At 43.7% G+C, this 20,950-nt stretch overlaps 3 protein-coding genes across 3 annotated transcripts; all 3 read left to right on the forward strand.

Annotated features, from left to right (window-relative positions):
- The first annotated feature begins 636 nt into the window (after positions 1-636).
- On the forward strand, positions 637-4,043 carry LOC138633485 (alcohol dehydrogenase 1-like). The gene is made up of 9 exons (XM_069719736.1): positions 637-720; positions 1,672-1,773; positions 1,882-2,023; positions 2,495-2,582; positions 2,698-2,917; positions 2,992-3,252; positions 3,338-3,470; positions 3,606-3,744; positions 3,825-4,043. The coding sequence occupies exons 1-9, from the start codon at positions 703-705 to the stop codon at positions 3,856-3,858; spliced, it is 1,137 nt and encodes a 378-aa protein (XP_069575837.1). The 5' UTR covers positions 637-702; the 3' UTR covers positions 3,859-4,043.
- Positions 4,044-6,259: 2,216 nt separating this feature from the next.
- Positions 6,260-10,969, forward strand: LOC138633484 (alcohol dehydrogenase 1-like). Its single transcript, XM_069719735.1, has 9 exons — positions 6,260-6,365; positions 7,497-7,598; positions 7,775-7,916; positions 8,824-8,911; positions 9,076-9,295; positions 9,566-9,826; positions 10,210-10,342; positions 10,478-10,616; positions 10,707-10,969. The coding sequence occupies exons 1-9, from the start codon at positions 6,348-6,350 to the stop codon at positions 10,738-10,740; spliced, it is 1,137 nt and encodes a 378-aa protein (XP_069575836.1). The 5' UTR covers positions 6,260-6,347; the 3' UTR covers positions 10,741-10,969.
- A 4,529-nt stretch (positions 10,970-15,498) lies between these two features.
- Positions 15,499-19,927, forward strand: LOC138633490 (alcohol dehydrogenase class-3 chain L). The gene is made up of 9 exons (XM_069719743.1): positions 15,499-15,554; positions 15,854-15,955; positions 16,290-16,431; positions 17,688-17,775; positions 17,866-18,085; positions 18,189-18,449; positions 18,533-18,668; positions 19,449-19,587; positions 19,859-19,927. The coding sequence occupies exons 1-9, from the start codon at positions 15,537-15,539 to the stop codon at positions 19,881-19,883; spliced, it is 1,131 nt and encodes a 376-aa protein (XP_069575844.1). The 5' UTR covers positions 15,499-15,536; the 3' UTR covers positions 19,884-19,927.
- The last annotated feature ends 1,023 nt before the right edge of the window (positions 19,928-20,950 follow it).

Below are 20,950 nucleotides of genomic sequence, written 5' to 3' on the forward strand. Positions count from 1 at the left end.
CAGGAGCAGCTTTACGAGTTACTAAAATCCTTGAACTTTACTGTTAACATGGAACAATAAGCAAAGTTAAGTCCATTTAAGGCCCTTCGGTGAGTGTTGGCCTCGGCAGGGCAGCAACAGGGTGGTCACGTTTTTTTCCTCGACCAAGCAAAAAAAAATGTTTGTAACATCTTGATTTCTGACAGCTCGATGTAAACGAACTTCAAAGGGCTTCCTGTAATTATCACGGCACCTTTCTGAGATGGTTTAACTGCACTCAAGAAAGGAGCCATTTCATGTCGATGCTGCAGCTCTTTGAGGTCGTCGCGGCGCCTCTGGTGATGGAGGAGGTTGAAGCTGCACCACCTCAAGCCGTCCAAGGCGAGACGTCCACCATCGGGACGACATGTAGAGACGCAGAGATGTCCTCCTGCACTATCTTCAGTAGCATTATGGGATGTTACTTACACTATAACTAATGTACGTTATTGTAACCCCTTGATATAAAAAGAGATTTATATTTAGCTGACGCTTGTTTTTGCTCCACAGACTCCTCGTATGTGAGCTGATACCGGCGAGAGGTCGAAGTCCTCGCACCCGAGTGACTGACCAACTGCTTATGTTGCAACAACAAACATCCCTCTCCTCCCACCCGACCGTCCAACAGCTCTGCTCCCTCGTAGCTCCTCTGTTGCCTGCGGACGCTCATATCTGCAGCAAAAAATGGCCACAGCTGGGAAGGTAATAACGTTTCGAAATATGTTTCATGATGTGTTTGTGAATGAGTCCAATTTACTTTGTTGTGTAACTAGTGACAGATATGCTGGAACAAAAAGTATTCTGTCAAATTCAAATTCTTTTATTTTCCAGCTATCAAACTTTTAATCGTTATGTGATAGTTTTAACCTGAAAACATGCTGTTTATCTGCCTCGTCTCTCTTTCTCCGCTTTGCTTCAGTTAAATATCTCATGTTCTGCTCCGACTTGGCACACAGTTTAAAAGTATCAAATGGCGTTATGTAACTGTTTGTGTTGGCCAAGATGAACGAGTAGCAAAGCCAACATAAATACTGAAAGCCCCCTCAGAAAACCACCATATTTCCACTTTGGATGAGAGATAAATTCCTAAATTCAAAACAAACCACTTGTTTTATTTAAATTTGAGACAGCTGATTTTTTTCAGTGCTTTAACTGCCACCACAGTAATAAAGGTTACGTGTGCCAGATAACTCCTATGTGAACTTTAGTGTTGTTCATGTTGAAACCACAACACATAAAACGGTATCATGTGAATTTGTGCAGACGTTTCATATCAGCTGATGTGACATTAAAATGGCCTCGAGATAACAACTTGAATTAAAACACAAATGAGTCCAACGTTATATCCTTGTTGTTGCTGATGTAACATGTTGATTTTCACTCACAATATGCTGCTTCACTTATTTTTCTGCTTGAAGTGTCTTTTTCTTTTCTTCATATCGTCCACAAGGAGATACTTGAAATCTTTTGACCTGTTGATGTAAATGTCCTTTAGATTACGAATGCTTCTTTAATTGGTACTTGGTTTTATGGGTCGTGGCACTGTGTTGTATTTGGGTTTTTTGGAAACCCATCCCAATAAAGCTCTACAAGTGGAAACCCTCAGTAATATTTTTCATGGTTAAAGTTTTTGGTTTTGTCGATGTCCTGCAGGTCATCAAGTGCAAGGCGGCCGTGGCCTGGGAGCCCGACAAGCCCGTGGTGATGGAGGAGATCGAGGTGGCTCCGCCTCAGGCCAACGAGGTCCGCATCAAGGTGAGAGACGTCAACGATCAAGGCTCAGTGTAACATAAAGGTGTTTGTATTCCTGAGTCATCAGCTTGACTCCTCACCTGTTGAATTTAATTGTTTGGTTGTGTGCAGATCGTGGCGACGTCGGTGTGCCACACGGACCTCTACCACCTTTTTGAGAGGATGAACAAAGACAGCTTCCCGACGGTCCTCGGCCACGAGGCCGCCGGCATCGTAGAGAGCGTCGGGCCGGGAGTCACGGAGTTTCAGCCTGGTCGGTTTTATAGTGATCAACATACAAAATCCACTCAATCACCGTACAGACATGAGATGATTGATCCAGTCTGCCGTCTGTATGTTCAGTGGGAAGCTGGGATGTGTTCAGCTCAGCATTTAGACTGGAAACAGGTGGCCTGGCCGTGTCCAGAGTTCAGAATTACAGTCACCAATATGGGAGTTTGTTATTTGAAAATCCAGATAAATGTTCACAATATAATGAATATCTCAGGTCCAACATCTTAGATTGCAAAATAATAAAATAAAAAATGAGACTCAGGGCATCAAATTATATGAGTTGTGTTGAAGTTCATTTGTTTGTTTAAATCTGTTTCTTTTTGACTTTCTTATTAACATGTGGTGTCTTATTAATTAGATCTGTGCATGAACAGAAATATAAAGTGATCAAGTTGTGGATTTGTGGTGTCATTCAGACCTTTTTTTTAAACTCACTGTTGTTGTGTTTCAGGAGACAAGGTCATCCCTCTTTTTCTCTCCCAGTGTAAAGAATGCAGCCTCTGTAAGAACCCCAAGACCAACCAGTGTGAAGTAGCATGGTTAGCTCTCCATTTGATTTCTTTCCTCTTGGATTTTTTTTCATATACTTTGTTGACATTTGTCCATTTGAAGCATATTTCAGGTTATTTGAAGCACAAATGTTATCTTGTCCAGGACCAGGATTAATCAAGAAATGATGGCCTCCGTAGAATCCAGGTTCACCTGTAAAGGGAAGAAGGTGCTGCAATTTATGGGAACCAGCACCTTCTCTGAGTACACCGTGATCAACCAGGTCGCCGTGGCTAAGATCGACCCTGCTGCTCCTCTGGACAAAGTCTGTCTCCTCGGCTGTGGGATCTGCACCGGATACGGAGCAGCGGTTAATACCGCTAAGGTGTGTCAGATCGAAAAGCCAAGAAACTAGAAGAACCTGAAGTGCCGTGTTGACCGAAGTCTGTCGTCCTTCAGGTAGAACCGGGCTCCACGTGTGCCGTGTTCGGCCTGGGAGCCGTGGGTTTGGCTGCCGTCATGGGCTGCAAGAACGCGGGAGCCAAAAGGATCATCGCCGTCGACACGAATCCAGACAAATTCGAGAAGGCCAAAGTGTTCGGAGCGACCGAATTCGTGAACCCCAAAGATCACGATAAACCCATCCACGAAGTCGTGACCGACATGACCAACGGAGGAGTGGACTTCTCCCTGGAATGCGTCGGGAACGTGGAAGTCATGGTAGGGAGATTTAAACCTTTTAATAACCTCTTCGTGCATCCTTCTGGGTACTCATCCACTGACCTTGTGCTGTTCCTCCTTCTAGCGCAGCACATTGTTGTCTTCTGCTCAAGGTTGGGGTGTCAGCGTCATCGTTGGCTGGACAGACATGCACGACGTCGCCATCCGACCGGTTCAGCTCATTGCTGGACGCACATGGAAGGGATCCTTGTTTGGAGGTGAGACAGATGAACATTGTATGAACACCACTGACGAATAGATCTCTGGTAATTCAACAGCTTTGGGTTGATATCCTGTAATTCTTCATCTTCTTTGTAGCTCCTGGTTGAGACTCTCTGCTTTTATTCTCTCAGGATTTAAGAGTAAGGACGGCGTGCCTAAGATGGTCAAAGCCTACATGGAGAAGAAGCTGAAGCTGGATGAGTTCATCACTCACAACATGACGTTGGACCAAGTCAACGACGCCATCGAACTGTTAAAGGACAGCAAATGGTAGATTAACACTCTTCTACTTTCTCCACCGTTCAAGACTCAAACAGCAAAGAAAAAAAATCTTTTTTTTTGTTCCACAGCATCCGGACAGTCCTCAGTGTTTCTCCGCAATAAGACTATCGTGCTGCTTCCAATGACACCAAAGTACTGCAGTGATTTCCCATTACAATATACAGCAAAATATACATACAAATAATGCCACGCACAAAACAAACAGAATTAGCCGACACTATTCAGTGAACAATGTGCAGATCATGATTGTGAGAATCTGCTGTGTTCATAGATGCAAAACCTAAACATGTCAAGAGAAACATCATCTTTCTTGGTTCCTTAATTATATGATTTGTTTACATTTATACCTGAAATCATTATTAAAAAGAATTTGTTTCCGCTGATCTGAACTCTCAGCTTCTGTAAACTATCAGTGTGTCTTGATGGGAAAAGCAAAGACTTTGATAGAATGAGAGAAACATCCTGTCTGAGATTGGCTGCTACAGGACGCGAGCTAATGAAAATCACATTCATGACAATTAATTCTGCAAAAGCTTTGTTTCCATCTGCATTTTGAATCATGACATATGACCTTGAATGTCTTAAAGTAACGTTTAAACCAACAAGCCTGCATATCTTATTCATTTTTCTGAAATTAATCATATCAGCAAGATTAACTGAATCTTCTACATTCTTCTCATTAATTCTAATTTGAGGAAGACTTCATTGGAAGAACATGACAAAATCTCCATCTTTACATTTTATTTGTTGAAAATATCATCTATGTATCTATACTGGCTTTGTCCTGTACGGGGTCATTGGAGAAGGAGGCAGCCTATCCAGGCTCCAGTCCATCACAGAAAGACAGGCAACCATTCACACCGACAGACAATTTAAATCACCAATCACCCCAACATGCATGCCTCGGCTGTTTCCTGTTTTATTTTAAAATCACTCCCCTCTGTTTACTGTACTTCCTGTCTTTTTCCTGCCAGTTCCTGTGCTCACCTGTGTCTCATTGGTCCATCAGCCCACGTTGCATTTAGTCCCGCCTCTCCACCTATCAGTTGTCAGATCATCTTTGTTCCTCCTCGTGAGTTCATTTCTTATATTCTGTTCTTGTCTCTTAATACTTTCCTTGCTTATAACTTTTGCCTTTTTGTCTGTAACATGAAGAACTGTGTAAGTATTGTTTGCATGTTTTCCTCCAACCTCAACCTCCTGAGTTAATCAATTGGTTCCTCTTTCTTGTAAAATGATCACAGTACTATGTGTCCAACATGTTGAGTGCCAGCAGCAGCCTGGGCTTGATGGAGCTTTAGGAGGAGTTTACAACAGTGAAACATTGGTTTCATCTCTGGTCATCCCAACGCAGTGACTTCCTCTATGTGTTTTAAATGAAAGCTCTCTAGCATTTCATTCGTCACATATCACACACCAGCCATATATCCGGTTTGTGACCTTGTATTGTTCGCTTTCACTCAATCCTTCAGGTGGCTGAACCGGTTCACTTTTTTGTATTTACATGGTTGCACAGCAGATGTTTTCCAGTCTGTGTCGGCAGGAGAATGAAACTTTGGTGTAAAAGATGCTTATTTTCACGTGACTGGCGTCCCACCACAGTCAGTTCCTTAATTTTGCCTTTAGACAGGCATTCCAGAGCAGGTTGCTCCCATTCAGACTCCAGCTCGCTTCTCGTGGGACTTTTGCTTTTGTTTTGTTGTGTTTGGTTCTTATTTAATGTACTGTATATATACTGTATGTACTGTGCATTTTATATTTTATATTTATATTTTTTATTTTATTGCTTTTCTATTATATTATTCTATTCTATTATTATTTTATTCTATTGTTTCTATTATTGCTCCTGTATGTATGCTGCTGTGGCAAAAAAATTTCCCCTCGGGGATTAATAAAGTATATACCTACCTACCTACCTACCTACCTATTCAATCAGATGCATTGTAACAGCACTTTTTCCTACACAAGCCTGACTCATACAGATCCCTCCATATTTTCAGTTGATATGAGTGCCAACCTGTTTGTCTTCACTTGAACACAGTTAGCATTATCTCACACATGCTCAACAGCCTCATCATCAGTAGCCTCAGGCCCATCTTCATTTGCAGAGCTGTTGTCATTAAAACCTCCAAAATGGTGTTCTGAACCATGAGGTCAAACTGGAAACTACAACATTGCCTATAATTTTCATTCAGCATTGTTGTGATAGTAATCTTGTTAACATTGTAAAAGACTGATGGTTTGAGGAATACCAGGGAGCTGAGGGCTTATTTGGAAAAAATATATATTTACATAAAAGTTTTATATAATCCTTGGTAGCAAAGTACATGACGTATTAATATGAAAAGTGGTGTCAATAAATTTTCATTCCATTGTGGCTGTTTCTGGTTTGTTTCTCAGAACTCACAGCACAGCGTTTCAGTTCCAGTCCAAGTCCTTCCCCCATTTGAATGATGTCCAAACTACTTTAATTTTGCACCAATACATAAAGCTCAGGTCCAGGACCTGGTTTCTTCCTCCCTCTCTGTCCTGCAGCTGCAGTCCTCTCTTCACTCCTCTGGACCTTCTGGACGCTCGTCTTCACAGCAAAAATGGCCACAGCTGGAAAAGTAAGTGTAAAGAAACATAAAAGATTTTCTGCAAATAAAAAAAAAAAAAAGTGTGACATGTTTGACAGTCCTGCGTCATTATGCATGCACACACTGCACAACTGTATAGTTGATTCAGTGCATGACATGTAAATGAGTGGAATTCCAAGCTGATAATGACGCTATAAAGAAGCATTTAAGTGCTTTTGTGTAAAAACGTGTACCTACATTTCTGTAAGTCGCTGGTTACAAGAAGAATCTCTCCAGAACTAACGGAAAACTCTTCATTTTACTGCCATCAGATCTGTGATGGTTAAATGTTGAAGTTTCTTCACCTTAAAATTCACCGTTTCTGTTTCTTAATATCTCGATTTCTCTTTTGACCTTTTAAAACAGTGAAATATTGCATAACCACAGTTATGCAACAGTGTAAGTTGTTGCATCAGGCAAAGATGAGGACTGTTAACCCCAAAACAAACAAATGGAAGCTTGATCATTTATCATGTTTCCAGAATGTGTAAACGAATAACTTTCTGTATCAAATCTGTGACGGCTTGTTTATTCAGTGGTTTCCTTGGTGACCGCACAGTCTGGTAATGAAACTTGTTTCCCAGGAGCAGTTTGATCAGAAATATCCAAATGTAGCTGATAACATGTACTTAAAAAACTGTGGACAATGTTTTCTTGATTTGGTACTTTTTTTTTGTTTTTGTGATGTAGCATATATTGGATGAGTGCTCACCTTCAAGTAAACACAAGGGATTACTACATTTTCTTCTAGTTCTTGCTCATGCAGCATTTTTTATTTTACATTAAATGTGAAGTGATGACAATAAGTTTTGTTTATCTATCAGATGCAGAAGTCTTTCTTTTCCTCGTCCTGTCAGGTTGATGTGAAAATACTTTAGACTACAAATGTTAAAGGTACTTGAAACATTTCAGAAAGGGGTGTGGCTATTTTTTTTTTTTTAATCCCTATAAATATATTCTTTTCATCTAATTATTTATAAAGGGTTAATACATGTTTCCATGTCTATAAATATAATGGTGTTAGCCAGCTGTCTTACTTCAATCTGTGGTCCTTTGGCCAGATGTCCATGACAAGTAGAATCTGTCACACCTGACTCTGTATTTTTATGTGGTGTCCTGCAGGTCATCAAGTGTAAGGCAGCCGTGGCCTGGGAGCCCAACAAGCCTCTGGTGATGGAGGAGATCGAGGTGGCCCCGCCCCAAGCCAACGAGGTCCGCATCAAGGTGAGTGACGTCAACGATCAAGACACACCAACAGTGTTACTGGTCAGATGGATTTAACAAATATTGACTGTATAATGTGAACGCATTGTTTGTACTACTTCACCCACTGAGTGAACCCTCCCATCAGCATGTCCCCTCCATCGTCTTCGTCTTCTCATTGTTTCTCTTCGGTGCAGATTGTTGCAACATCCGTGTGCCACTCGGACCTTTACAGCCTTTTTGAGTTCAAGCATGAGAAGGGTTTCCCAGTCGTCCTCGGCCACGAGGCCGCTGGCATCGTGGAGAGTGTCGGACCTGGAGTCACTGAATTTCAGCCAGGTCAGTTTTGAAATGTTCCACCGTTTTGGGGGGGCGGGGGAGAGATGAAAAGATTGATATCATCCTCAAAACTGTGTGTTAACTACAGAGCTGGGACATGTTTGGATTCGGGACATGTCCTCTGTCTGAGGTGACCAATAGAGCTGCTGGTTTTTATTCAACATTTGAACTCTTGCTCATACATTCATACAGTTCAGGTGCAGCTGAGAAGCAGGTTTTACACCAAAGATGGATAAATCACCAAAAGATAAGGCATTAGGAAAGCTGATTATGAACAGATTGAACCTCATTAATTTAACCCATATGTTTGCAGAAATATAAAGCTGACAGTTTGGGGGGGAGATTAGTGGTAATCGTAGTCGGTTTAATAAAAATGGACATAGTCTGCCGGTTTTGAAAAGAAATACTTAAATTTCTTAAAGTGCAATACCACCAAGGGCTGCTAGGGGCTGGTCCCAAAACACCTCTGGTTCTTCTAGACTCCCATTCAACTTCTCAGGAAATACAAAGTCAGTTTTTCATTCATTAAATTCTATCCTTCCAGTCTGTCATCTGGTGTTCCTTATGAAAATAATCCCACCACTGAGCAGATATTAGGCCTCAAAGAGAGGTGTGTTTGGTTTGATTAATATACTTATGGTGGATTGAGGTTTGACACTCGAGTGGGTGGGAATAGTGGCCTCAGGTTCTCAGACAGTTGATCTACAACTCATTCAAATGTGGTCACTTCAGGCTCCAAAAAAACAAAATGGTGATAGTTGAAATACCAAAGTGAAGGCTTCTATCCGGCAGTTCACATACTGACAGGTGATGTCTTGATGAGTTGCGACTTGGTGGGATTGTGTGTGGAAAGTAAACAGAGGCCCAACCTGCATTGCAATGTTGTTTTGTTTTTTTTATCTTTCAGGAGACAAGGTGATTCCTCTCTTCCTCTCCCAGTGTAGAGAGTGTCGCTTCTGTAAGAGTCCCAAGACCAACCAGTGTGAAAACTCATGGTGAGTTTTGTATTTATCTTCCTGCCTTTTCTTCATTGTGACTTTAAATGTCTGATAAACACAGACCAGTAAAGATTAGATCACCCTGCAGTCGACTATCGGGAATGACAAGATGTTCCTTATTCAATTTTGCCCAAAGCTTCACTCACCAAACCTTCTTTCAGTCCCCTTGTTCTTGCCGATATGAAGACAGAGCCGGAGTCCAGGTTCACCTGTAAGGGGAAGAAAGTGCTGCAGCTTTGTGGAACCAGCACCTTCTCTGAGTACACTGTGGTGAAACAGATCGCCGTGGCTAAGATCGACCCTGCTGCTCCTCTGGACAAAGTCTGTCTCCTCGGCTGTGGGATCTGCACCGGATACGGAGCAGCTGTTAATACCGCTAAGGTTTGGACGTCAGGAATAACGGATGCAAAATAACCTCTGTACACTTCCAGTTTCATTGTGCTGCCCAGATTCAAAAATGTCCGAAAGACTAATTACTACTTCTGAGATACAAAACTTTCTCTGTATAATATTGTAAAGTTCTGCTGTACAGACTTTGATGTGTTAAAGTGCTATGAAATAACCTCTGTTGTGATTTGGCGCTATATAAATGAAATTGAATTGAATTGAAAAGCTTCCAACCCAAAGTGAGCCAAGTCTGTCGTCCTTCAGGTAGAACCGGGCTCCACGTGTGCCGTGTTCGGCCTGGGAGCCGTGGGTTTGGCTGCCGTCATGGGCTGCAAGAACGCGGGAGCCAAAAGGATCATCGCCATCGACACGAATCCAGACAAATTCGAGAAGGCCAAAGTGTTCGGAGCGACCGAATTCGTGAACCCCAAAGATCACGATAAAGCCATCGGCCAAGTGCTGTCTGAGATGACCAACGGAGGAGTGGACTTCTCCCTGGAATGCATCGGGAACGTGGAAGTCATGGTACGGAGATTTATTCAATGCTCCATTCGGAAGTCCCACTTTGAGTCTTGATGTTAATCCGTTTGAAAGTCTATGGAGAAGGCACCCATCAAGAACTGGAGCAGTTTGCTGAAAAGGTGCCAAACTATCCCGTTCCAGGAGGTACCCAACTCTCCCCCAATGTAAGCTGGTACAGGACGTGTTTAACCTGGAAAGGTATCGCAAATGGATGGATGGATGTTTCACCAATGACCTTGGTCATGACTGTGAAGTCAACTGGGCTCATTTGCTCTTTTCTACCAGTGGTTATTGAAGAGCTGAGTGTCATTAATGACACTAACCAGTCCATGTTGTCAGCTAGATTTAGACCAAGTCACCTGACCTTGTGCTGTTCCTCCTTCTAGCGCAGTGCCATCGAGTCTTGTGTGAAAGGTTGGGGTGTCGGCGTGATTGTCGGCTGGACAGACATGCACGACACGGCCATCCGACCGGTTCAGCTCATTGCTGGACGCACATGGAAGGGATCCTTGTTTGGAGGTGAGACAGATGAACATTGTATGAACACCACTGACGAATAGATCTCTGGTAATTCAACAGCTTTGGGTTGATATCCTGTAATTCTTCATCTTCTTTGTAGCTCCTGCTTGAGACTCTCTGCTTTTATTCTCTCAGGATTTAAGAGTAAGGACGGCGTGCCTAAGATGGTCAAAGCCTACATGGAGAAGAAGCTGAAGCTGGATGAGTTCATCACTCACAACATGACGTTGGACCAAGTCAACGACGCCATCGAACTGATGAAGCACAGCAAATGGTAGATTAACACTCTTCTACTTTCTCCACCATTTTTTACTCAATAGCAGCACAAAGAAATAAAATTCTTCATTCTGTTTTTGTTCCACAGCATCCGGACAGTCCTGAGTGTTTCTCCACAATAAGACCATCGTGCTGCTTCCAATGACACCAAAGTACTGCAGTGATTTCCCATTACAATATACAGCAAAATATACATACAAATAATGCCACGCACAAAACAAACAGAATTAGCCGACACTATTCAGTGAACAATGTGCAGATCATGATTGTGAGAATCTGCTGTGTTCATAGATGCAAAACCTAAACATGTCAAAGTGTTTACGGAGCAGAATAAATAGTCTAAACACATCAGTTTGTGGTTTCATTGTTGTCTTTTTGGTTTTATTGGGTTGCATGTCCACAGAATTTTCTATTATGTCACTGAATGCTCTATTAAACTCTGTTTTTAAAGAAAAAAATAGTTCAGATTTACACAAACCAGCCAAATGATATCAGTGTTTGCTCCCCATGACAGGCAATGTTGTAATTACTCTGAGACGATGGACTCCAGGATTTGTCCCCCAGGAGTCCTTCCAACCGCTTCTTCAATAATCTGTAATAAAAGAGGGGATATTACAGTGAAACACCAGGCACTCTCAATCAACTAATATGAGGCCATATTATTCCGTATAACTGCTGATTTATCCCCAGAGTAACATCCTCTCATTTGACTTTTCACATACTAGATTGTGTTGCCCAATCATTGTGGCACCACATCCCTAAATTAAACTATAATTACCGCCTGGTGGTTGAATGCCTCCGCTGACATTTCAAGTTGTAGTGTAAATGCAGTTCATGCTGCGTTCGAGATTTCCTCAAGGCGTTCCTGAGATTTCGCGTTCATAGTGGGGAAACAGATGTAAATTCATAGTGAACATTGACCTTTGAACACCAAAATGTTATCAGTTCATCTTTGACTTCAATTAAATATTTGTGACAAATTTGAAGAAACTCCCTCCAGACGTTCCTGAAATATCGCGTTCACGAGGATAAGCCAGTGACGGTACAGTGAGCTTGACATTTGACTTTTGACCAGCAAAATCTTATCAGTTCATCGTTGGTGCCAAGTGAATATTTAGTGAAGTTTAAAGAAATTCCCTCAAAGCTTTCTTGAGAAATTGCATTCACAAGAACGGGCCGTCGGACGATGCAAAAACATAATATTTGTGAGAAGATTGTGATTTTACTTTTATACCTGCAACTCTACAGACATTAATTCTCCTGACGTGAATTAGTTTCCTTTGATAAGCTGATCTCTCGGTCTCCGTTGTCTCTTTCTCCACCCACCTCTCCGCCGGCAGCTCCAGCTGGCAGCTCAGTGAAATGGAAAGCCCCGCCCACACATTGAGGGGATTGGTTCCTCTGGTCTGTGACATATGAAACCTTGTCTGTCTAAATGCACCTTTTTAAGATGAGTGACTGCAGATGAAAACAGACCTGCTCAGCTGTGGCATTGGCTTTTTATTTTACTCATGATATTTCATCTGTAACTCTTTTTTATGTTAGAAGACGTAAAACAAAATATGACACGGCCACGGTAACAAGGTTAAAAGTTTGATTTCCATCGGTGCGGTTCTTTAAAATGAGTTGTTGACCTTTTGATCCACATTGTAACAGATAAATGATCATGTACAGCTTTTGTTTCATACATCAGTTATCACATTATAGTATTGTTTGTAATTCTTTTAATTTCTGCCGTCATGCTTCAGTTCCTCTTCGACCTGCCGAAGCTTTTTTTTCCCCTGCTGCATTGTGAATCATAAAAATCTGCGACCCTGCACGTCTCATTCAGTATTGTGGGTCACGACATCCTCCCGACTGTTGTCTGTTTCCTTCATTAACCCGACCGTCTCTCTCCCACTCGCTCTACAGCTACCTCTGTTCCTGCCACCTGTATCATGTGACCTCGCCGCCCACCTGTGGCTGATTCCCTCGTTCCCTTCTCCAGTATATGTAGCGGCCCCTTTCCACCAGTCCTTGTCAGGTTGTCTTTGTACTGTTGAACTTTTATCTGCCTGAGTCCGACAGCCGTTAATGAAACCGGTCTTTGAAGTTCCCTTTAAAACAGATTTAACGAACGGTGAATTTGATGACCCTCCTAGTTTTTCTCGATCTTTTGTCTTCATTTGCGTTATGAGAAAACTATAAATTTTACAAACCAAATTTTGTTGTTTTTTTGCATTGTTGTATGTTTTTCTTTGGTTTCTGTTGGTATATTGTTTGTAAAATCCCTATACGAGTTTTTTTTTTTTTTAATTTTAAAGGGTTAATTTAAATAAATCCACTGTAGTATTAGTGAACAGAACTCTGGTCCTGACTCCTCCCATCACCTCCCGATCAGTCGGCCTCTCGCCTCCCTCTTGCCTCCTCTCGTCCCCCTCTCGCCTCCTGCCTTCTCCCTCTCACCTCCTGCCTTCTCCCCCTCGCCTCCTGCCTTCTCCCCCTCACCTCCTGCCTTCTCCCCCTCGCCTCCTGCCTTCTCCCTCTCGCCTCCTGCCTTCTCCCCCTCGCCTCCTGCCTTCTCCCTCTCGCCTCCTGTCTTCTTCCTGCTCCGGCTGGTATTCTCCGGTTCTTTCTGAGGTGTGGGTTGAGTTTTGTGTTGCAACAACAGTTTCCCCAGCGCTGAGATTACCTGCTGCTCCGCCCTGATTATGTTCCACCTGTGTTTTATTGTCTCTCCTCCGCTCGGCCTTTATAACCTGCGTGTTCACTGTCATTTCACGTTTCTACTCGGTGTGAAGCTTCACAGCTGTTTGTTGGTCTTCCAGGTTTTTAATCCTCCGCCTCCTCCTCTGGTTTTTCTTCCCTTACTCTGCCTTCAGATTTGGTCGCTTCCCTTTATTCTATTATTTGTACACTCCAGTTTCCAGTTAAGACTTTTGACTCAGGCTTTCGGGTCAGTCTCTTCTACACCAGTTTCCTGTCTGACTCATTTCTTATTTTTACTATTTTCTACAGTGAAGAATATAACTGAAGACATCAAAGCTATGAAATAATTGTACACAAGTAACATCTCAGAAGTTACTTGATGTACATCAGGCTACATAGGTTGAAATCCACGTTGACGTTTGCGTCCTCGTGGGCTTGAACACGTGAGATCTCCTGAGTGAAAGTCCGCCCCTCTGTGTAAACTTGCTCACATGACATTCATACATGCGTGTCCTCTTCATGCCTCGGGGCAAAGCGTGACACTGATAGTATCCTCTCGTGCACTGACGGGTATATTTCACACTTTGCATATTATAAATTCCTCAAAGTGGCCACTGTTTGCTTTGACAAATTCATTTCCACTCTATTGGTGAAATCTTTACCACCTCGATGGTTTTCAGTTAACATGTGAGCCTTCAATAATTAACTGGTAGAATAAAGTGCCGTCTTTGTGTGCGAGACCCTCAGCAGAGGGGCTGATGGGATACTTTACAGCAAACGGCACCATTCAGCTACTGGAGTCCGTATTATAGCAAGAGGTGCTCAGCTAAGAAAAGTCCATAAATTCAGACACCAAGAGACGTCGTAAAAACCATCAAACACTGTGAAAATATTCTCTTATGAGGACCGCCCCAAGAAGTAAAGACCGAGAGTTCGTTCTGCTGCAGAGAAGAAGTTCATCAGTTACCAGCCTCATAAATCAATCATTAACATTAGAGGCCACATCGATGCCTCCCGCAGTTCAAGCTGCAGACGCATCTTAACTTCAACTGTGATTCAGGCCTTCATGTTCAAACTACTGCAGAGAAACCACCACTGATGGAGCCCATTAATAAGAAATAAAATCATTAGAAATATATCATTCCAGTGTAAGAAAAATCTTCTTCAAGTTAGTGTGGATTTTCAACGATTGCCGGCCTCTGCAAATTCAACCTGAGATCAAACTGTTTGATGCAGAAAGAACTTTCCAAGAGTTTTAAGATATAACGGGAGCAGCAGGTGACTCTTGCAGCTGTTGGTGTCAAAGTTCATGTGTCTACAATCAGAAAGAGATTGCACAGATTTGTCTTGCGTGGGTGGAGCGGCAGAAAAAAACCTTTTCAATAAGAATATTAAAGTGCAGTTCTCTAATTAGCATGAAAAAACAAGTCTTTTGGAGTAATATCGTCTGGATAATGAATAAAAGATCGAGTTGTGTAGCCACAGTGACAGCAGACATGTTTGTTATGGTTCTGAGCTGCTTCGGGCACCGGGCTTCTCGCCGTCATCGATTTAACAATGAGTGCTGCCTCATCACAGAGGGCTTCAGATAATGCGAGGCCATCTGTTCCAAAGTGGACTTTTTTTTTTTTATCAGGATAAAGATCTGCAGCACACTGACACCATCACCAAGGAACGGCTCGATAAACGTACAGAACTGGAGAGTTATGGGATGGAGAGTCGATGCCTGGAATCTGAGTCCCACTGAAATACTGCGTGAGAGTTTTAAACTGTCAGAAAACTGTCCTGCAGCTTGGAGGGATTTTTGGAAAGAACCTTTTCTTTCTTAAACTTCAGCTGGAGACCGGAGGAAGACCTATAAGAAGTTATTTCTGCTGACAGGGACATTATTATCTTCTGATACCAGAGGTGTACTTACTTTTCCCACACGGGAACATTACATCTGACATTTTTATTAAATAAATGATGGAAAAGCCTAATTTTCCCAGTGGTGCTGATCAAGTACACCACCTGTTATCTGTTCACAAAAATATGCAATCTTATTTTGTCACATGACTGCACAATAACACGTCCTCCATATCACCTTGGGGAGGAAATGAGCACAACAGAAAGTGGAGAGAGCCGGGGAGGCGGAGCCTGTGGGTGGGGTTGGTCTAAACTCCACCGAGTGTCTGAATGTACACACTCTTCCTGAACATCCATCCGTGTGTGTGTTGTGCTGTGAAACAGTATGACAACTGCAGGGAAGGTAAGCACGCTGGCTTCACATGTGATTGTATTCGTTAAACAGTCACTATATTAGATGAAAAAGGAGTTAATGAATAGTTTTGTGTTTCTTGGTCGACAGCTCTCCTATTGCTTCAAGGAGATAAAAAGGTCAAAGTTCTGGTCAGCTTATTGCGAAATTTCTGCTTGTTTGTCATGTACAGTTAAAGAAGTAAAATTTGATTTCCTTGCGTCCATTATTTTAACGGTTCTGCTTCCACCGTAGCGCTGACAGGGTTAAGTCTCCAGACCAGCTGAAGCTGTCCGACTGTGTCGTTGTAGGTGATCCGCTGCAGAGCTGCAGTAGCATGGGAGGCGGGGAAACCGCTGGTGATGGAGGAGGTGGAGGTGGCCTGTCCTAAAGCGGGGGAGGTCCGCCTCAAGGTAACGAGGCAGGGCTGGTGGCACTCACATTTACAAAGGCTTTAAGAAGTGTATGGGATGAATGATGTTCCAGCAAACTCTCAAGTCAACAAGTCGATAAAGGCAACTCATTCTTCCAACAATGTGAAACCTACCATACCGGTATACAGTCTTCACACTGTAATGACTCACTCCTCTTTCAGCCTTATCTATTGTGAGCATTTCCTCAGTTACTGTATCTGCAGTCTGAATCTAAAGTGAACTTTGACCTCCTATGTTGCTGGAGCCTGAAAGGTGTGTGTGGCAGCTTTGGTATCAGTTTTAAAATGGATCCGCTGCCACCGCTGTGTTTCAGGTCGCGGCCACAGGGATCTGTCACACCGACTCGTACACGCTGAGCGGCTCCGACCCGGAGGGAGTGTTCCCGGTGGTTCTGGGCCACGAGGGAGCCGGCGTCGTGGAGAGTGTCGGAGACGGAGTCACCAAGTTTCAACCAGGTTTCACGTTTCTTCTCTCACATAAAACACAGCGAGCACTTTATTAGGAACGCCGTGCGGACTCTCCCTCAGTTGTTGGTGTCATGAGGAACATTTGAAGGAAATAGAGGAAGGATGGGATTTGGAACGAGCAAGCTTCCTTTTAATTCTCTGGGCGGAGCATTAGTGGCTCCGTCGATGTCCCGTATCTTCCGCTGCAGAGGATTGTGGGTCAGAACAGCCAGAGTAGCACGCTGGCCTCCAGACTGCAAAATACAACCGGATGTAGCAGGACGTCGTGGTACTTTTGCCGTACTGCATGCTACATACTTATGTATTGGGATATCCTGAATCTGTTTCTAGCATACTACACAGTATGATAGTATTAGAACGCAGATAGAGTCGACAAAAGGTTGGAAAACTTCCTGTCGACGTGGTCGCATCACATCGTTTCTGCAGATTTCGATTCTCGCTGCCGGTGTCCTGTTCTGGATTCAGATCAGGTAACTGAGGCAGCCGTTGAACTCACCATGTTAAAGTTTGAGGTGACGTCTCCCTGAACTGACCTGCTGCTGGAGATGAAGATGGTGAATGGTCAGCAACAATTCTCCAACACGCTGTGACATGAAACTCATGATTCACTTGGTATAACGGGACCAAAGTTTTCCAATCAAACATTCCTCACACTGTTACTCCATCCGGGCGTTTTCCTCTCCGCTGGGCCGCCACTCATGGGATGTTTTATTGCACACTCTGAGACTGTTGTGCAAATGTTGTTTGTTGGCTCAGACTGTCGAGCGGGTTGTCCACTAATCAAAAGGTTGTTTGTTTGATCCCTGGCTCCTCCTCCTCCTCCGCCGAAGTGTCCGTGGGCCAGAAACTAAAGCCCGTGTTGCTCCCGTTGGCGTGCCAACGTGAGCGTGAATGTACGGCGAGCACTTTGCATGGCAGCTCAGCTCCACTAACGTGTGAATGGGAAACCCTGTAAAGAGCTTTGAGACTGCTGAGGTGATAAAGTGTTGTATGAGTGCAGAGCATTTTACCATTTGGTTTGGACAGCTTCAGATTTACTCCAACCTCAAGCAATCATGTCACCGTTAAAGGCACCAAGTTCTGATCTCTGATGTGAACATTCACTGAAGCTCCTGACTTGTATCTGCTTTGCACTAGATCTGATTGGATGCATGAACCAGTACAGGTGTTCCTAGTAAAGTGCTTACGGAGTGTGATTTAAAGAGTGCCAGTTCCCATAATGCAACACTGTGCTTGTGTTTTAGGAGACACCGTCATACCTCTGTATATCCCACAGTGTGGAGAGTGCAAGTTCTGTAAGAATCCCAAAACCAACTTGTGTCAGAAGATCAGGTAAATGTACGGCGTTAAAGATCCTCCACTCGTCAGCTAATCCATCGTACCAGCAGTTGTGTACAGTTCAGTCTGCGTCTCGTCCTCCAGGCTCACTCAGGGCAAAGGTCTGATGCCAGACGGGACGAGCCGGTTCTCCTGCAGAGGGAAGAGCCTCTTCCACTTCATGGGCTGCAGCACGTTCTCCGAGTACACGGTGGTGGCCGAGATCTCCCTGGCCAAGGTGGACCGCAGGGCCCCTCTGGACAAGGTGTGTCTGCTGGGCTGCGGCATCACCACCGGTTACGGAGCGGCTCTGAACACCGCCGAGGTCAGTGACCCTCTGAGATTCTCTGTTGAGAGCGTTGACACGGGAACGAACAAATCACCTTCACGACTAGACGTGCTCACCTGAACCGGCTCTGACCCCGCAGGTGGAGGCGGGCTCGACCTGTGCCGTGTTCGGCCTCGGGGCTCTGGGCCTCGCGGCGATCATGGGCTGTAAGGCAGCCGGGGCGGCCCGGATTATTGGAATCGATCTGAACCCCGACAAGTTTAAAACCGCTCGAGAGTTCGGGGCCACGGACGTGCTGAACCCGAAGGACCACGGCAAGCCCGTCCAGGAGGTCCTGGTAGACATGACGGACGGAGGCGTGGACTACTCCTTCGAATGTGTGGGCAACGTGGCGATCATGGTGAGTCCCGGACTCCGAATCGAGCAGGGACCAGCAGTCTGTTCGGGTCACGCTGACGTCCTCATATTGTCTCCTGGTGCCAGAGAGCGGCGCTGGAGGCCTGCCACAAAGGATGGGGCACCAGCGTCATCATCGGGGTGGCAGCAGCCGGACAGGAGATCTCCACCCGACCCTTCCAGCTGGTGACCGGACGCACCTGGAAAGGAACGGCCTTCGGAGGTACCGGAGCTGATGAGGAGGATGTTTTCAGAAATGTTAACGTAGTTACTAATAACTGTGGCATTCACTACTCGCATAACAAACACCAGTTCGTCCTCGAGGTTTTGGACGCTTATTAATCAGTCGACGTGATCCCTGACCGACCGACGTCCACCGCTGAAACGGTCACATCTGTAAAAAGAGACTTTTCCTCTCGAACCACCAACATGGTGACTTTAAAACAAATAAAAAAATGTTGTTACAAGTCTACAACTTTTAGATGGATTACCAGTTGAGCTCTTACAACTTAAAGAACTTTTTGCAGAGTGTCATCATAGGGTCAAACTTTAAACCTGTTCAATAGCGAAAACCGCTAAATCATTCGAAATAAATTAGCACGTTAGCACACTAACAAAAAAGGGGCCAAACAACCGCAAGAAGAAACTCCAGAAAGACGCGGTGACTACAAAAGAGACAACAGAGACACGAGGAAAAGCAGACAAGACAACCACAGACACAAAAACACTGCAGACGTGCAAAAGTGACGACAAAGACACAACTGACACGAGATTCAGTTCAATTATTATTCCATTTTTCACTTTTATGGATCCTCAGTTGTAAACTGTGCATTTCTTTACAAGCGTATCAGGTTCTGACATGAAAGGAGTTTGACTCGAGTGCCTTTGATCAATATCTCCCGTGGACATTTGTTCTTTGGTAGCATTTGTATAATTTCTCTGACAAGTGAAGGAAAACGAGAGATTGCCGGCGTGATGAAACTTTCCTCTTGATTTCTCGCAGGGTACAAGAGTGTGGAAAGTGTTCCCAAACTGGTGGAGCAGTACATGAGCAAGAAGCTGAAAGTGGATGAGTTTGTGACTCACACTCTGCCCTTTGAGAGGATCACGGATGGTTTTGATCTGATGCATGCTGGGAAATGGTAAGCCTCGATGTTCGACACGTTCCCGGGTTTGTTTGTTTGTGGTGTTAACGCGAGGCTCCGCCGTCCCTCTTGGGTTTTTTGTGTGTGTTTGAAAGAAAGGCGTGCGTCAGCGCTGCCCTCTGTTGAGGACAACGCGGAGATAAAGATGAATCGTGGGTCTCTGCAGTAATTTGCACCGAGAGGCCTTCACTCACATTAATAGTAGTGACTGTGTTAGGCGTGAGGTGTGAAACTAATCGGATATCTAACTTTCTCATTCCACTTTCAGCATCCGCGTCGTCCTTCAGGTGTAGACGGAGCCGTCGTCTTCCTCCGCGTTTACTCGCCTCCCTTTAATAAATAATCTTTCAATTCTCCGTTCGTGTATATTATTTGAACAAAGCAGAGTCAGGCGGCTCTTTGATCGGCGTCTCTCCCCCAGAAAGAACACGGCGAGGAGAAGGAAAAGAAAAAAACACACCAATCAAAAACTAGATTATTCAGAAATGTTCAGAAATATTCTTTGATCTAGTCTGAAGGAATAATAGGGGAGGACAACCACAACTGCTGAGTGGGTCTTTTTGGGGGGGAACAAAGTGTGAAGTTGTATAAAAGTATGCTGAAAAATACCGCAGATGAAGTCCAGATTGTTTAAATACTCCGAATATCTTTTACTTCATGTTAGATTTGTTTTCTTTTTTTTAAGGGAAATGATCTGACACGTTTAAAAGATGATTTAAGTGTCATTCCCAGACTCTGGAGAGTTCCTACAACTCCACGCTGTTCCTAGTTTAGCCAATCGGGTTGCTTATTTTTTTCTGCTCTGTATTTCTCTGGTGAAGATTTCTGGTCCAAAGACACAAATTACTAAGAAGATTGTGGCCTTTGTAGCTTAATGGGGTTAATTACCTCAACGAGCATCGTAGTGTGAAAAATACACGTATAATTATCATTAATGAGCGCTGTGGCAATGAGCAAATGAGCAGCGTGCACGACGGCAGCCAGCAGGAATGTTAATCAAGTATTTTACAATTTTATTGCCTCATTTAGCAAAACTGTCACCACAAAATGTTTCAGCTCAAATTAGATTTGAGCTCTTACATCGCAATCAAAACGAAATCTCACGAACTTTGTTTAAACATCACGCAGTACGATTATAATCACCAAAACTGGTTTGAAAAAGTAGGTTTAGCATTTAGTGCGATTTTGCAAAAAACTAAATGAGACAGAAATGGGCGTGGCCTAAAACCAGCAGATGCAGCTCCATGTAAGGAACGCGTGTAGATAAACCCTCAGAAGTTACCCATCTAAACATGTTGAGCTTTATTATAACTAATGGTAGATATTACTGTTTTTTCTCTAAAGAACATTTTCCAGGTTC

The sequence above is a fragment of the Brachyistius frenatus genome, unplaced genomic scaffold, assembly GCF_029030835.1.
Source record: "Brachyistius frenatus isolate BFR_SWC_R1_liver_20210118 unplaced genomic scaffold, ASM2903083v1 Contig_222, whole genome shotgun sequence".
Lineage (NCBI taxonomy): Eukaryota > Metazoa > Chordata > Actinopteri > Embiotocidae > Brachyistius > Brachyistius frenatus.

What these genes read in the sequence shown, in the direction of transcription:
- LOC138633490 (XM_069719743.1), top strand. An exon ending in CGGGGGAGGTCCGCCTCAAG is followed by an intron (nt 15,956 to 16,289) that starts GTAACGAGGCAG and finishes GCTGTGTTTCAG; the next exon opens with GTCGCGGCCACAGGGATCTG. An exon ending in AACTTGTGTCAGAAGATCAG is followed by an intron (nt 17,776 to 17,865) that starts GTAAATGTACGG and finishes CTCGTCCTCCAG; the next exon opens with GCTCACTCAGGGCAAAGGTC.
- LOC138633485 (XM_069719736.1), top strand. An exon ending in AACCAGTGTGAAGTAGCATG is followed by an intron (nt 2,583 to 2,697) that starts GTTAGCTCTCCA and finishes TATCTTGTCCAG; the next exon opens with GACCAGGATTAATCAAGAAA. An exon ending in CAGCGGTTAATACCGCTAAG is followed by an intron (nt 2,918 to 2,991) that starts GTGTGTCAGATC and finishes GTCGTCCTTCAG; the next exon opens with GTAGAACCGGGCTCCACGTG.
- LOC138633484 (XM_069719735.1), top strand. An exon ending in AGTCACTGAATTTCAGCCAG is followed by an intron (nt 7,917 to 8,823) that starts GTCAGTTTTGAA and finishes TTTATCTTTCAG; the next exon opens with GAGACAAGGTGATTCCTCTC. An exon ending in CTGATGAAGCACAGCAAATG is followed by an intron (nt 10,617 to 10,706) that starts GTAGATTAACAC and finishes TTTGTTCCACAG; the next exon opens with CATCCGGACAGTCCTGAGTG.